Raw genomic sequence first — 18,295 nt, forward strand, 5'->3', positions numbered from 1 at the left:
CTCTAGTTGCCTATCTACAATGTCCAACCAACAGACACAGAAAGAAGAGTATCTTTACTTTTTAGTGATAACTATTCTGACTAACATCACAATAGATGATGTTTTGCTGATGTAATCAATAATTTTGAGTGGACAAATTTGCCCCCAGTTAAGATAATTATTGCAACAACAAAGTCCAACCAACGGACAGAGAAATAAGAGTATTTGACTCTTTAGCGATAATTATTGGGAATAAATGGAAAGATAATTATGGTCACTACACACCAAGAAGTGCTATAAAACTTCCTCTACAAGAGAAATAAGAATGTCTGACTCCTTGGCGACCAAAACTGGAAAGTCATGACAAAAACCCATCCTACACAGTTTCCTTCTGTGAGGGTGGGGGTTTGGGTTTCAACATTTCTCACTCTTCTGAATTCTATACTTTCTCTACAAACAATTACACTAAGACATAGCCCTTGTAGAACACATAATCAATATATATTTGCTTCATTACCACTCAGGACAATGAGTCGAAATTTTTTTATGACTACAAAAAGCAGAAGATTACAAATGTTCTTTTGTCTAACAGAATTTCTTAAAGATGTGTTCCAAAAAAAAAACGTACAATTTTTTTTCTTAATAAAAGAAAAAGTACAAATTATACATAAAAAAAAATAAGATAACGGATAAAAGTAACTCATCACTCATAAACTAGGTGACCAAAAGAGAGTTCATGATAACTATAACTAGAGTAAAGTGCAAGAAACCCCCTTGCTATATAAAAATTGTGCCCAAAATACCCTTCCTATTTGGTATGAGCATATAACTCAACATTTGAAAAATGCATGCAATTTGCCCCCTCCGTCCGTTGACCGTCAATTTTGACCAAAAAATATTGCTGAAAACCCCAAAATACACTTTTTAAATGACCACAATGCCCCTCTCTTCTCTCTTTCTATCTCTCACAGATTTCTCTTCATCTCTTTTTTTTCCCTTTTCTTTCTCTCTCCCCCCCTATACGGTAGCCACTCTCTCTCTCTAAAGCATCTCTCACCTATATAGAGTCAACGTTCCTCACTCTTCTGAATTCTATACTTTCTCTACAAACCATTACGCTAAGACAAAGCCCTTCTAGAACACATACTCAGTAAATATTTGTTTCATTACCATTCAGGAAAATGAGTTCAAATTTTTTTATGACTACAAAAAGCAGAAGATTACAGATGTTCTTTTGTCTAACACATAACAGAAAATTCTTAAAGATGTGTTGGAAAAAAAACTACAAATTTTTTTCCTGAATAAAAGAAAAAGTACAAATTATACATGAAAAAAAAAAAAAAAAGTAAGATAATGGAGAAAAGTAACTAATCACTCGTAAACTAGGTGACCAAAAGAGAGCTCATGATAATTACAATTAGGGTAAAGTGCAAGAAACCCCCTTGCTATATAAAAATTGTGCACAAAATATGAGCATATAACAACTCAACATTTGAAAAATGTGTGCAATTTGCCCCGTCCGTTGACAGGCAATTTTGAGCAAAAAAAATTTCTGGACACCCAAAATAACCTTTTTAAATGACCACAATGCCCCTTTCTCGTCTCTTTCTCAGATTTCTCTCCATCTCTTTTTTCTCTCTTTTCTTTATATCTCTCCCTATATGGTAGCCACTCTCTCTCTAAAGCATCTCTCACCTCTCTCTTCATTTTACTCTCTCTATATTATTTTTATGTTACAGAATTTAAATGATAGAAGTTGGATACTACTTTGAATTGAAGCTAGAGGCATGCCCAAAATAATTTAATTCAATTCATCTTCTCATCAGATTGGAAATGTGGGTTATAATTCTCTATCGTAGTGAACATGAATATTCAGATCATATGTACTGATGCAGGCAGAATTTCAAATTTCTGCAAGGGAATTTGTGTTTGTTTTGAAAGTTTCCTTATTTTGAGTAGTTTCCTTATTTTCATCAGCTTTCCTTTTTGAGTAGTTATCTGATTTTCAGCAGCTTTCCTGTTTTGGTTTTATTTTATATTTGGTAGTTAGCTAATATAAGGCAGGGATTGGGGAGGAAGAAATTCTATATAAAGCCTTGTAATTTCTAGGGTTCAATCAGTTTTAGTTGAAGAGATTATTATTATATTTTATAGCAAATAAAATTTGGTAGAGAACGACACCGCCCGTGGAGGAAGATTGTCTCATGTCGGTACGGGGAAGAGAGGTGGGTGGTCTTCATGCCCAGTCCCTAACGCAGGAGGAGTTGGCGTGCGGAAATTTATTCGGAAAGGCTAGGATTTCTTCACCTCTCATATCAGATTCAAAGTTCGGGATGGTAGATGTGTTCGGTTTTGGGAGGATTTATGGTGCGGAGACCAGCCGTTGTCATGCTCTTTTCCAAGACTTTTTAGAATCGCTACTGATAGACATGCCTTTGTAGTTGATTGCTATCGGCTTGATAGCAGTGGGATTACGTGAGACGAGCGCTTTAGGCGTTATTTTCAGGATTGGGAGATGGAAGAGGCTTGCGCTCTTCTGGATATGTTGTATCAACAGGAGGTAGGTGGAATGGGTGATGATGTTCTTATGTGGGTTCCCTCTTCCCATGGAGGATTCGAGGTCCGATCCATGTTTCTGTGTCTTTCCAACTTTGCTGGTTTTGATTTCCCTTGGAAGACTATTTGGCGCTCTAAGGCTCCCCTTAGGGTGGCATTCTTTGTTTGGACTGCCGTTTGGGGTAAGATCTTGACATTGGATAACCTGAAGAAGAGAGGCATTATTATTGACTCTACTCTTACACTACCCTATGGTACACGATTATTGGAATCTTATATTCGGATTGTTCGGCATTTCTTGGGTGATGCCTTGGTCCACAAGGGCATGATTGAAGCGTGGAGCATGATTGAAGCGTGCATGGTTTGATAAGTTCAGTAAAGCAGTGGTAGCTCGTGGTATGACCAGAAGCCAGGCTGAACACTTGTGGTGTATGTAGATGACATCGTTATCACCGGCAGTGACAGAAATGGGATACAAGTTTTAATCCATCACTTGAGTTCTACCTTCCTTACTAAGGATTTGGGTAAACTTCGATATTTTCTAGGAATTAAGGTGGCTTAGTCAAAGCAAGGCATTAGTCTTTCTCAGCAGAAGTATACTCTTGAGCTCTTACAGGATACTGGATATCTTGGTTCGAAACCTGTAGCTACACACCCATAGAGACTAATGTAATACTTAAGGTGGATGATGGTGACCCAGTATAGGTAAACTTATTTACCTCGCAATTACTCATCCAAACATCTCCTATGCAGTCAATGTTGTGAGCCTATTCATAATCAGTCCTCGGGTACCTCACATGGAGGCAGTTGTACACATCTTGAAGTATCTCAAGAGTGCAGTCTGCTTTATCGATCTTCTAGACATCTTCGGATTGAGGGATACACAAATACAGATTGAGCTGGTTCTCCTTCAAATCAACGGTCCACTACGGGTTACTGCACCTTCATATGAGGAAATCTAGTAACTTAATGGAGTAAGAAACAACCAGTTGTGGCTCATTCCAGTACTGAAGCAGAGTATCGTGCCCTGGCACACACTGCCTGTGAAATTACTTGGTTGAAAACTCTATTACAGGAACTTGGGATTTCAGTCCAGTACCCAATTCCTCTCCATTGTAACAATCAGGCAGCTATTCATATTGCTAGCAATCCAGTCCACCATGAGAGGACTAAACACATTGAAGTAGATTGCCATTTCATTCGATCTAATGTTGACTCGAATAAGATTGTTACACCTTTTGTTCCTTCTAGTAGACAGCTAGCAGACATCTTCACTAAGGCGCTTCCCAAGAACTATATTTATTCCACATGTAGCAAGCTGGGAGTTATTGACATTTACTCTCCAGTTTGAGCGGGAGTGTTGTACAGTATTGTATGAGTTGTCACACGTGTACAGTTAGATTACATTGTATACTAGGGTATTCTGTATTCTGTAACCACATTCACCAAACCCTCATTACCATATATAGAATTACCGTGTATAGGGTTTACTTGTTCTCCACTCACCTACTCCCGTAACTTCTCCTATATAAACACCATTGTATTACTTACTTAATAAGATATACGTTTTCATATACTCTCTCTCTCTCTCTCTCTTTCAACAGTAATGTACAAACGTTTAATCATTAAAATGAAGTCCAGACTACATAAATGGATCAAACACCAGTTCCTTGGCTCCTAATAGTATGAAAAAAATTAATGGCAATAATGACATTAGGTAGACAATTCTCATGAGTGATATCAAAAATTTCAGCCTTATAGCCATTGGCACATAATGGACCAAGATTAAAAAGCATGCTACGAATTCAGATCACTTGTCATTGTTTTGAGAAAAGGCCCCTTTCGTGCACATTTACAGAAATCAAACACAACAGCCAGTACAACATTCCTTCGTACAAATAACTCCAAAATCCAAGGATATCAAGGTAAGATGATCAACGCTAATACTTTTAGTTAACTAATAAGTTGCACTAGGGTACTTTAAGATATAAGACATAATTATTAGTTTATTAACAGCGTCTAATGTTAACATGCAAAAATTGCATGAACAGGCATTTCCAAATATAACAGTGATGGAGAACTGAACATGACCCAGGAGCTTGAAGTGCACATGATCTGCACCTAAGATGAGAAAAAGATGAATACAATTAGGGATTTTTCACGATTACGGTTTATTTTCATTTATTAGTATTTTAATAATGTTTTAATTTTCGGATAATTTATAAATTTAGTATTTTAGGGTTTATTTTGTAGTAGAGTTTAACTAGGGTTTTAATTTGATGCTTATATATATATATATATATATATATATATATATAAATGTGTGTGTGTGTGGCTTGGGACATTGACTAAACACCTTTTATGATTATAACATATTGAATGTTGAGTTGAATACAGAGATTTCTTCTTGAATATTGAATATTGAGTTGATTATAGAGATTTCTTCCCCTCTTCTGACTTTTCTTCTCGTCTCTCTCAGTCTCTCCCATTCTACATCAATTTTGATATCGAAGCAGCCCCACCCATCCCGCATCAAATAGCTAAAGAGCTTTAGAAGTTAACTCGATTTTCTTTTCATAGAATGGATATATGGCTTGCCAGGTGTTTTAAATTACAAAACATGTAAATAGAAAAGATATAAACACATATCTCACATGCAGAAATAAGGTTACGTACATCTGACCCTCCTCAGACCCGGCAGTAGCGGAAGCCTCATGCACCGGCTGCCCTTCATATACACGTGTGCATATAAGGTAATAACATGGCATAAACCATTGCCAATATACTAAATTCATTTAGTTGCTTACTGGAGCAAGCAATTCAAAGATACAAGTCAATCCTCGGCAAAAATTGGCCAAGAGAAATGGTGCTATGGCACATACATGCAAATTCCAGAATCAATTTCAGTGTAGAATACAGAAAAATCTATACATATTTCCTACTATTGCACCACCAAGCACCTTTGCTTAATATATACATAAATTAGATAAAATAAAAACAAACCTGGGATCTCTCCAAATGCTGTGATTACGAAAATTGGGAATCACGAGTGTTGCATTAAGATAGCCTGCAACAGCAACTGCATTGCATATCTACACAACAAATAACCAAACGATGCAGAGGAAACAGGTGAATAAAGCTCATACCTTAAAATACAACTATAAAACACCAGTATAAAAGTTTAAACATCTGTAAGAAAATAGTGACTAAAGCATGATAACTACCGATGTCCTCTGCTGATTCAAGCCACCATTTGCCTCAATATATATGTATCCATTTGACTCAGGTAAACCTATAATAACAAACACGACGACCTTTGATTCAAATTTGGAAATATATATAATATAAATCACACGATACCCCCCACCCTCCATACATACAAATATATAGATATCCATATGCATTTGTAGTAATACATGAAAACATATATATTATGGTCATGACACCGTGAGAATAGGATCTTTGAAAATATAACATATATCTGTAAATGTGAGTTGGGACAAGGTTCAGTTGCACTGATGAAAAAATTGAGAGACAAGGTTTGGCAGAGTAGAGCTAAATAGACGTTGAAAAATATGCATAAAATGTTGTGCAACAATCATAAAGTTCTACTTGTAGTAACTAACATAATGGGTTTTCCAGGGGCATGAGGGAGCTTCCAAATTATTCCATAATGAATAGATTATAAGAATAAAATGAGTGTTAATGATGGCAACCATAAAGGAAGCAATTGCTGCAATTAATACAGTGTAGGCTAATAAGCTAATGGTGTTTGTGGCGGCCAAAGGAGAGGTTAGTCATTAGTGTAATGATAGGGTTGTGACAACCAGAACTGGTGGCACCGGAGGTAGTAATAATGTCTGTGGTTCCAACAACACATAAGGTCTTTATGGTTCTCTGCTGAAATCTGAAGTGATTCCTGTCATGCAGGTGGCAGCAACACTAGTGATGGAAAAGATGAGGGATGGTGCTATTTGAGGTGCAGATTGTGAAGGTGGTGCAATAGCATAAATGAAAGCAAACTGTTGCTTTCAAGAGATTACTTCTATTAAAGCAGAGCAGCAATTGTTTCTAATCTTTACTTTACAAAGAAAAAGAATATTTACAATTTTTATTAGCAAAAGTGAATTGTTCAATTTTTATACTTTATCTTTTTTCTTTTCCCAAGGTATCACATTCACAATACTAGAAATTCCTTGGCTAACAGTGAGTAAAGACTGCATGGACAATCAAGATTCCACAACTTCTAGCAAACAAACTGCTGAAGCCTTCTAAACCAAATTAAAAAAAAGGTATAACAATGCTTTAAATTCAATGGATCCACGGCTTTCTTAATAGAAAAACTGAACAGCCGTGCCTGAAATCACCAAATCCACATTTTGCCATAACTTATTCGTATCATGTAAAACTAATGCATTTAGGCTTGCTGGGTAGAATATGAAATAAAGCTTCTAGATGCAAATTTTCAAGAACAATACAATTTCTAGAACACCATGTCCATTAACAAATAACGAAAATAAAATTCAACACATGGAAGCTCTAAAATCAGGACCACATTTACACCTTGCAATAAATAGTTCAAAAGATAATGTCACAACTGTCAATTGAGCTACTAATCTATCGAATCATTTCCAGCAGCTATGTGGTAAGTTGCCACCTGGTTCCTATCAAGAGAGGCACTTTTACTCACTCCAACTCAACAGCAACACACCCTCACAAGTCACAGAAATCAGGTAAGGGCACATCACATGAACGTTGCAAAAGGAGTAGGTGATAGGATTCAAAGGAGAGAGAGAGAGAGAGAGAGAGAGAGCAATCATGTGAGCTTCCTAATCATGTGAATCACAGACAACTCTGTTAGAATACTTTCATACGTAGCATAGCAACAAATCCAACTTTCTTGTCCACCACCTGGTATTAATAAGGAGAAAATCAAAGAAAGAATGCATCGGCTCTCACCCTGAACTTTTAGATACCATGTTAAGAGGATACATCTTATTCCTTCAAAAATTAGTCACAAAGATTTGGTAGGGACAATAGAGAATATACCAGTATGGAGGGTGTTTAAGGATATAAATATTAAAGTTACACGCTCTCTAATAGCTTGAGCTTTTAGAGTAGATGGTAATTAACATGGTATCGGAGCCAAAGCTCTCAAGTTCAAACCTCGCCGTCACCCTAATTAAAAAATTGAAAAACACGTGTTGGACAGAAAGAAGGCCACATGTGAGGGAGCATGTTGACGGATACAAATATTAAAGTTACACCCTCTCTAACAGCTTAAGCTTAGTGGATGGTAGTTAACAGAGAGCAATTCTTATTTTTTCAGTAATTAGTCTGGAAGATCGGCAGAGACATTAGAGAATAATTAGAATATACAATACAGCAAGGTTTTTTTTCCCCCACCGCCGAAGGGGAGGGGGGGGGGGGGGGGGGGGGGGGAAGAGGGGGTGGGATGTACAGCTTAAGCTATTTGCTAAAAGCCTAAAACCTAGATAGTATTCCTCAAATATCTCTTAAATGTAACCCATCATCATCATCCTTGCCTTTACCAATATAAATGGGGTAGCCACATGAATTCGTTTCTTCCATTCTTTCCTATGATACACTGTCTTCTCTTAGATTTAATTTTTTTTAAATCGTTTCTATTTACTACATCCCACGTTTTGGTCGGCCTCTTTGTCAATTACCTTCTAGACAAACAGTGCATCATCAGATCTATGTTGAGTATGGCCACACCACCTCAATATACTTTCCCTAATTTTATCATCTATAGGCGCTATACCTAATGTTCCCCTCACACGCTCATTATTTATCTTATCTTTTTCTAGATACACCGACCATCCAAAGTGACATCCTCATTTCCTTTACATGAATGCATTGTACTTGTGACTTTTCCAAAGCCCAACATTCTGCCCCATATAACATAGCTGGCCTAATGACCGTTCTATAGAGTTTTCCTTTAATTTATTTGGTTTTCATTTGTTACAAAGGATACCACTAGATTTTCTCTATTTTGTCCCCCGAGCCAATCCTACTTACTATATCACAATCTCCCCATCTTTTTGTAATATTGATCCTAGGTCACAAAAATAGTTATTTTAAGCAACTATTTGGTCTTGAATTGTAATATTTATATTGTCATCTTTTGTTACTTTATCAAATTTACATTCCATATATTTTGATTTAGTTTTCCTAATTTTTAGGCCTATTGATTCTAATGCATTTCTCCATATTTCAAGTTTTGTTGCCAAGGCTTCTTTAAATGTATCTATTAATACTATAGCATCCACAAATAACATAAACCATGGAATGTTTTCTTGAATATCTTTTGTTATTTCGTCTAATACCATTGCAAATACCCACTTTTAAAGGAAATTTGCTAGTTTCCCCATATGTAGTGTTAACTCGAGTCAATGACTCATTATACATATCATGAATAAGATTTATAAGTTTTAAATGTACCGTTTCCTTTGTAGAGTCCACCAAATTATGTCCCTTGGCAATCTATATATGCCTTCTCTACTTGGCATACATCCGAATTGGTTATCCGATATTGATGTTTCTTTCCTTAATCTTTGCTCAATTATACTTTCCCACAATTTCATTTTATGACTCATTAATTTAATTCCTCTATAATTTCCAAAATTCTGTATCTCTCCTTTATTTTTATAAATTGGTACTATTATGCTTTTCCTCCACTCACTTAGCATATTTTCTTCAATTAGTTTCTCCTAATGTTTATTTGCTACACTCCTAATACAACCTATATATTTTAATTTCTTTTGTTAAATGTAACCCATATAATTAAAAATTGAAGCAAAAAAACTGACATGACAAGCTTCCCAAGTTCAATGTGGAGTCTTGGACATTGGTTGTACCTCCTGATGAATTTTTTATGCATGGTCTCCACTCGCCACCTTTATAAGAATGTTTCCATATAGTTGATATCTGCAAAATATATTCCTTGTGTCAACAGTAATTAGAGATTAATAAATCAAAATCCCATTCTCATCAAACCCAAATCAAATTGTAAAATCATAATAGAGCAGACATAATCAATATCATAATCACAATTCACTATTTTGTTCCTTAAAAACAATTTTTAACATATGATTAGATGAGAGCACCAAGAGAAAAATTGAACCTAAAGAAACAAATTGCATGGAATGCTCTAACGTCCATCACTAGCACCATAATTTGGTGAATATGTCAATAAGATATGCTCTTCTTGATTCTTTTTTGTGATACAATGTTTCATAGCTTTAACTACGTATAGATTCCCAGTCTAACAATTTTTTTTTTTTTTTTTTTTTTTTTATAAGAAAGATTATATAAAAAAGCATTCAGACGGGGAACGCGGCCCACAAAAACAAGCAAGGACCAAATAGGACTGTCCAAAAACAATCCATCATCAAAATCTAAAAGTAATATTTTAGAGAGAGTCATTCCCAACATCTGCCAACATCTTTATGTCCCACTCCCACACCATGTATGCCAATGCTATTATTTATCTAACCAATACAAAGCCGACAAGAGTTATTAAAGCCAAAAAGTGACCAATTCTAGAGTTGGTTTTATCTAACAAAATCAACTCGTAACAATTATAATAATAACAATAATAGTTTGAACTTATCAAAATAATAATATGGAGTAATAATAATAATAACCAACAGGCTAGTGGCCTAGCGGTACCAGGCCCCTACTTTCCAAAGGAATGTCAGGATTCGAGCGTCAATGGAGGCATGTGTGTGTGAGTACCAACTAAGGAAAAATAATAAAAATAATAATAATAATAATCGGCAGCTGCAATCTGTCTTAGTTATATCTAGCAAACTCAATTCATAATATTTTTAAAAGAAAAATATTGCTCCAATATGTTTTAGCCCAATCTAGCTTAGTTTAACCTTCAATTCAAGCGCACATACTAATTTACTACTAATTAAACTCCATTTAAGGTGCAACACAAATTAGAATTCAAATCCTAACCAAGATTTTGAACAGCAAACATAAGTAACAAACCAATCTTTAAAGGGTCATAAACCATTCTGGTCCCCATAATTGAGTGTGCTCGAAGTAGTAGAATGGATACATACTCACTCTAGACAATCTTGGAAGGAGGCAACAGATTGTGGTGAACTGATGTTACATGTGTAAGAAGACGAAGGAATCAGTGAATCGCCTCCTTCTTCATTGCTCAGTGGCGAGGGATGTTTGGTCTATGTTCTTGGTTGCGTTTGGCATGTTTTGGGTGTCTTCCGGTTCCACGGTGGACATGATTGAGGCTTAGAGAGGTTGTTTAGTTGAGAGCCGAGCCAAAGATGCTTGGAAGGCCACTTCCCTTTGTCTATGGTGTGGTTTGTGGTGCGAGAGAAATAGAAGATCCTTTGATGGAGAGGAGACTCCTATTTGGTCTCTCAAATACAATTATACTTTATACTTTGTTTTTTTGGGGTTAATGGGGCATAATTATAAATCTATGGGGCATCTTTTGGATTTTGTGGATAGCTTGAGATTATACTTGCCGCCTTTGGCGTATTGAGTATTCTTTTGGGAGGGCTTACCTCTTGAGCGCCTTTTATGAAATTTTACTAATCAAAAAATAAAAAAATAAAAATAAAAAATCCTTGATACTATTTGTGTGTGTGTGTGTAAATAAATGATAAGTAATATTTGCATAAAAAGGCGTTCAAAAGCGAAACGCAGCCCTCAAAAACTATACAAGGCCAAAAAACGCCTCCAAACTCTCAATGAGTCCAAAACATCTACAATCTCCTCCATATCTGTATCAAATGACTACTCTTAGAATTCAAACCCGTGTTTTCATGTTTGACAGCCTGAGCATTTACCGGGGCACCAACCAATGGCCCTTTTAATAATCATTGTCTAATATAAGAAATTGTTTAACCATTCTAGATTATTTTTCTACTCTCAATCCAGCCTTCTTATTGGGACTATATCATATGCCAAAAGAAAGGAACATAAACAGTCCACCTATAAGTTCAGTTAATTCATAGTATCAACTCTCATTAGCACAAAAATATAGATAAAACACTGATTTTTTTCATGTAAATCATGATGAAAACTCCCTGCTCTCTTGTCCAAATACCTGACAAATAAATATTCAATTATGATTTGTAGATCCTGTCAATTCATTCCCTAAAGAAAGGTTTCTAGATTGTTTACCATATGTGTTCTCTCAATCAATGACAACCATAAAAAGTTCTCATCCCTCAGTCCTCTCAAACAATCACCCTAAAAAAAGAGAAATCCCCCATCAAAGTTATCTTGTGCAAGACGCTTCTAAAGTTATAATCGCCACAATTACTTAATAGAGTATGATTCTTACTGAGTAAAACGAATCCAAACACCTAAAAGAAAATATATTAAAGCATTATACTTTTGCTTGTAATTGCATTGCTATACTAAAACCTCAAAATAAAATCCCATTAATGAATGTTGTATATCAAGGCCACTTGGAATTGCAAACAAAAAATCATTTCAGCCCATTCACCAAAAACACATCCAAACTGATCTGTCAACAATTTCCAATTTAATACAATCCCGAGCCACCAAACACATTACTCTCCTTTATCGATATAAAAATACCTTCTTTTATCTTGAGCTAACTACATTACATCACAGCGAAGCACAGAAATAATATTTTGATCAGGACTTTTAACACCATTCATCACTACCTAAACTGCAGAAATATGTTTAACTTACTAAAAGATCTCTTGAGAGAGTCATTTCAATGAAATAAAAAGGATTATGAACATCTGAATTGCAGAAATATGTTCACTTTGCTCAAGTCTCTTGAGATTCATTTCAATGAAACAAAAAGAATATACAAACATCATGACTACCATGGCATGGTCAGTGTGGATCAAATGCATCAATCCACAGCAAAGAGCAAGATACTCCACTTTATTTATCAGTAAAGAACTCTAATTGGTAGATCTAAACATGGCCAATGAACAAGATGGCAAAAATTCCCCTTAATTCTGATTCAAGTGTCAGTGTTTCAGCTCATAGTGCAACATATATAACAAGAATAAAAAATATATATCTTCTTCATATAATCTCAACTCATCCATCAACTGAACCAACTCAAGGCCCCGTTTAGTTCTCCAGAAAAAAATAAAAACAATTGAAATGAAATTGCTCAAAAATGGCTTCTCCTCTCTGGCATTTTTCTCAAGCATAACCAATTGTGGAAAATTGCCACAACACTCCAATAACCTAATGCATTGTGCAAGTCTCTACCCTAAATCAAAATCTTGGCAAAAATACCTCAATTGGATCACCCACACAACCAAATCACGATATGTATATATATATAGAGAAAAACAAAGAAATGAGATTGGGGAGTCACTGACCGCATCGGCCGATGAATTGTCAACCTCCATTTCCGTCCTCAGCTTCGCGTAAACCTGCGGACTCCGGTACAGGGACCCGGGCGCGTGACTGTGAATGATGATCGGAACAACGTCGAACGAAACGGTTCCCATGTAGAACAACATTCCTGAGATGTACAATAGTGGCGCGAATAGGAAAATACCCTGCCGGCGGAGTAGAACCGAGAGGAGCACCCAAGCGAGCCGTTGGGCTAGGGTTCGCGGTGCCGGGCCGGCGGTGAACCGCTTGGACCGGCTGTGGCGGAGCCTAGGCGACCGGAGCGGCGACGGCGGCGGCGACGGGCTGTTGTGTCCACTGCTCGGTAGCCTATTGTACGCGTGCATCTCTCTTCACGTCATACGACACAGCCCCGTCTCTCTCTCTCTCTCCCCGCTGTTTCAATTTTGAGAAGAGAAAGTGACAGATATAGAGAGAGAGGGTGGGGGCGAAGAGTACGAGCCAAGAGGGGTGTGTGTGTCTGTTTGTATATATTGTGTTTTATTGATTATAACAGACGCGAGATTGGAGAAGAGAGAGTTGCAGAGCAGAAGAGTTCTAGAGAGAGAGTGGGGGGAGTTTTAGAGAGAGAAAGAGGAGGATGCACGTGCAGTGACGTGCTCTGACGAAATAGAGGTATGTGTGTAATTTTTGTATGGAAACGTGAGTGACGGAGTGTTTGGGTTTCGGACGGAAAGTACTTATTTTTCTTTTCTTTTTCCTGCGAGAACCGCGGAGGAACGAAAGCACATGCCCTGATGAGATCGAGAAAGATGATGCAAGTGGCGTGTTTTGGAGTTGAGGTCTGTTTGGAGACGAGAGTAGTTTCATACTCGATGATGAGCCTTTATGGAATGGAATTTGTGATTTTAGGGTTCCACTTCTAGGGCTTGGTGAGAAATTCAATTCAATTCAATTTTAATTAAGGATGCAATATGACATTTTGCAATAATTTAATTGTAGGTTTTGGTGACAAAAACTCATAATTATAAACTCAGGGGATTTTATTTAATTATTTTAGTTTCTTGAATGTCTTTTTCTTTTTACTTAGCAAAAAAATACTTTTGCTCTTGAATTGAAATGTCAATGTCGTATTTTTCAATTTGACAATATTTGTGAGATATGATTATAAAGTATGGGATAAAAAATTAAATGTTTTGATATTTTAATATTTTAATAACATTGACGTATGATATACCATTTTCATCATCCCTCACAATCATCGTTATTATAATAGCAGACAAAATGAAAAATCAGGGAACAAAATTCTCTCTTGTATTACTGGAGAGTCGTCCCATCTAGTGACTTAAAATAGTAAAGGTTAAAAATTAAAAAAATAAGAATTTTATATATTACATAGGTTGGCACATAAAAGTGGGCAGTTCAATAGACCGCCACTTCAATGATGACATGGTGCAATAAAAAGAGAACAAGTGGACTAAATCATAATCCAACGTTGAATCAACACATGTCAACATTTGGAAGGAAAAAGAATTCCCACGCTTGAAACATCTTGCAAATTAAGAAAGGTGAATATGGCAAGATAATGACAGCTGGCAATGAAATGGTGCGATGGGATGCTTCCTATAATGAAGGAGGAGATTGGTTTATTAGGTTTGACACGTATAAAACTTCTATAACTACCCAACTCAGTCTAGAAGCTCCTATTTTCAAGGGGTTTAAAATCAAGGAACTAAGGAAAGTGGTTCCTAAAATCTCGGGATAATGAGATAGTGGTTTGACATGCACTAAATCCATTTCAAAAAGGAATGAAGTAGCAGTTCAAAGACGTGGTATAAATATATTCAGATGAGCAGTTCAAAGACGTGGTATAAATATATTCAGATGAGCAGTTAAAAGAATGTGGGACACATGGTAGCAGCGGAAGAAGTTCACAGTTCGTGGGTCTGGAAGTTAGGATTCTACAGTTGGACATAGGACAAATGTTTCGTAAAGAAAAAATAGACAGTTGCTTTATAGGACATGGGTCCTTCTTATAAGGTTGTAATGCCTATAAATAGTTTACTTAGGGCTATATTGCAAACTCTCTCGATGACATCAATCAAATATTCTATACTTATCATTTCAATTCATGCAATTTCAATACAAGTTATTTCAATTCATTTACATTCATGCACTTATTTTCAGTATTGCATTTCAATAAACTAGATATCATTGTAGTCTTAACTAAAAGTCCTTTCATCGAAGGAAAATCAGAAACTTCACAATCACCTGATCATTCCAAAAAGATATTCCTTTTAGTTCGACCTCTCTAAATCTTTTGAGATTCTGGCACACCTGCACATTCCAATTGTCCTAATTTTATGCGAACATTAATTGCACGCCCAGCTGAACATCTGGTAAGATTGCAATGCCACCAAAATCAAAGTCGACCCGTCTACCTATAACTGGTGATGAAGAGCTAGAAGAAGAAATTTAGTCGGCTTAGGCTAGAAGTTCTAATCCTGGTCCTGAAGAATCAAGAGTACGTTCTGAGATACAATTACTAGTTGCACCACTGGCTGAGGCATTGGGTAGGATATCTGCCCGCCTTAATGACATGGATCATAAGTTCTCCAGAATTTCTCTCAGCTATCAATCGTTGTTTATGATCGGCCAACTCAGGCTGGAAGTAAAGTGTTTAAGAATCGGTATCTCATCTGATTCCTCATCTTCCACCCGTGGTGTCAGTTCCTGTAGTGAGTCTTCCACAAAACCCACTAGTAACTTGGCCTGAACTTCCACTATTTCCACAACCACCGGTACAGCAGTTGCTATACCAACCACGTCCATAACCTCGAGTATATCCTTTAAATTTCCCTGGAAGAGATTATCTGGACTGGGGGCAATTAAGGAAAATGGAGGAATAACTCACCATTCCCACCAGTGCCACCACATGTGGTGCACAGGGGGCAACCAATGGCTAATCTACTGGTTTGGCCAGAGAATAATCTACTGATGAGCGCTGAATATATGCATATTCGAGCCCCTAAATACTTCTATCCATAATTAAACTAATTTTATGTTTAATGTGTGTTTGTAAGTACTTTCCCAAATAAATGGTTAAAATCGAGACTTTATGATGATATCGAAGCTACAGAGTCGTTGTAGGTCATTCAGAGCAAGCCGAGAGCGTAAATGGTGAAATTTGAAGAAATTCAAGCCTTAGAGCTTAAGCCCAAGTGTTGAGACTTGAGCATCACAACAAAAAGAAAAAGAAAAGTCAACAAGGCCAAAAGCTCGAGCATTGTACCTTAATGCTTAAGCCTTACCAAGGGGTGCTCGAGCCTTAATCAAGGGTGCTCAAGCATTGACCCTCAAGCTCGAGCATGAGGCGTCGAAAATTAATAAGTATGATACCCCTCGATTCTAGAGCCACGAGTGATCAAGTCCGAGTACAGATCCGAAGGATATCAAACAATTAATATTTAATCGAACACAGAATACAAAATGAATTTAAGAAATAATAATAAGCTGAAGGAATACTAAATTAAAAACCTCAAATATACATATTTAAACTTTGATAATCCACACCTCATAAGTTTACAACTCGGGAATCCATCTCCAGTGGACCCCTAATAGAAAATCCAAACCGAACGAAAATAAATAATTGAAGATACAAGCCCAAATCGAATATCTGGAAAGAAGTCCTACATCGTCGGTAGAATGAAAGATCGTCTCTGCTCAGCTCGAACAAGCTCTAAGACCTCAAACATCCAATACCTGAAAAATAATAAGTGGGTCAGGCCCACTAGCAAGTTCTATACTACTACTACCCAAGCAGAGACCCGATACGCATGTACATCCTAACCAATCCAACAATAACTAAATAGTCCATAGATACATATATATATAATCACACTACAGGACTCTCACTGGTCTACAGGCCTGTCTCAACCTGACTAGTAGGCACCATGCAAAACGCACCTGAGGTGGGCATGACTACCTAGACCTAGCAGGGTACACATCCAACCATCATAGCCAACTATACATCCCAATGCATATACGCTCCCTAGCCAACGACTTTGAGACTCAGGCTCATATCGTGGCACCATAAAAATATATTTAAATTCCATTCCAAACCAAAGTGTCACTCAACTGTTTAGTGATCTGACACAAAATACAGGTAGGACTTAACTTTTGTAGTTAATCCATCCCTTAATCCAGAGTAGGTAGGACTTAGCATTTTTGAGCTAATCCCCCTAGTATGACACCGTCCCATACCGGTGCATACGATCCATCCATCCAGTGTTGATAATATAAAAGACAGTAAGCATTACAATATCAACAAATCCATAAATAGTCTAATACCATCCATCCAATCGTTGATAAAACAGATGACATTATAAACATCAATACCAACACATCCATAACAAGTACAGTAAGAATGTATAAATAGCATGCTTGTCATACACGAACAATACATAGTTCTCATAATAGTTTAGAAACGTAGGGCACAAGTGTAATCCATCCTTTAATCCCCTATCTACATACTAATGTCAATATTAGAATTAATATGCTCACTTAAACCATTCCATATCATCCGGTAAGTTGATAATACAAAATATTGAATGTAAATACCAACTAAACCATATTAAGCAGTGTCAAAAAATATATAATCGAGCATGCTTAACTTACACACTTCTTAATTATCCAAGAACTGAAAATACATTTTAATATATGTAGACGTCAGTTTGTCCATTACAAATATATAATCATTCTGTAATCTAACATGCTTAATTTGAATTACAGAAATATGATTAAACAATATGTCCATTCCCAGATAAATAGCAACCCATAAGGCTCTGCACTTGAAATCCTCTACCTCCAAAAACAATTCACAAGTTCCCTTAAAACCATAACGGTTTAATCTACCGATTTCCTTGTGATTTATTATATATTAACACACCCTCAGAATTTCTTAATAAGACTTAGATGCGACTGAAAAATCCCTGTGTAGCTCCTAATTGCATATGAAAACACCCAATTCTGAAACCCGTAGCCAAAACTATTACTGAAAAGGCGAAAAAATCACAAAAATTGGAGGAGCAGGCTCTACACAAGGTGGAGCCGCCTCCACCACCTTGTAGAGCCGGCTCCACACAAGGTGGAGCCGCCTCTAGAGCCCCAAGAGCTGGCTCTACCTTAGGTAGAGCCTGCTCTACTCTTTGGTGGAGCCTGCTCTACTCAAACTAGAGCAGGCTCTTCCCCTGTACGTTATCTTTTCCAACTCCGGCGGTGTCCGGCTATGTTGATACTCCAAACCAAGTTCTTTACTAATTAAAACTAAGTCCTTGTGTGTTCAAAAGTTATTTAACTTCCTTGATTATTAATCAAATTCAATGGGAACAAGAATTAAACAAAA

General features: G+C 36.7%; 1 protein-coding gene across 1 annotated transcript in view; it reads right to left on the reverse strand.

Moving 5' to 3' along the window:
- LOC132295342 (protein ESMERALDA 1) overlaps positions 1-13,791 on the reverse strand; it is a 28,915-nt gene extending 15,124 nt beyond the window's left edge. Inside the window, exons 1-4 of the mRNA XM_059793567.1 lie at positions 12,915-13,791; positions 9,417-9,486; positions 5,760-5,827; positions 5,539-5,627 (exon numbers count right to left, since the gene is read on the reverse strand). Of these exons, the coding sequence (XP_059649550.1) occupies positions 5,539-5,627; positions 5,760-5,827; positions 9,417-9,486; positions 12,915-13,277 (590 nt within the window). The 5' untranslated portion in view covers positions 13,278-13,791. The remainder of the gene's footprint in view (positions 1-5,538; positions 5,628-5,759; positions 5,828-9,416; positions 9,487-12,914) is intronic.
- Positions 13,792-18,295: the final 4,504 nt, after the last annotated feature.

The sequence above is a fragment of the Cornus florida genome, unplaced genomic scaffold (genome assembly GCF_030987335.1).
Source record: "Cornus florida cultivar Cherokee Brave unplaced genomic scaffold, ASM3098733v1 CherokeeBrave_3.0.0_Hap2_Chr02, whole genome shotgun sequence".
NCBI lineage: Eukaryota > Viridiplantae > Streptophyta > Magnoliopsida > Cornales > Cornaceae > Cornus > Cornus florida.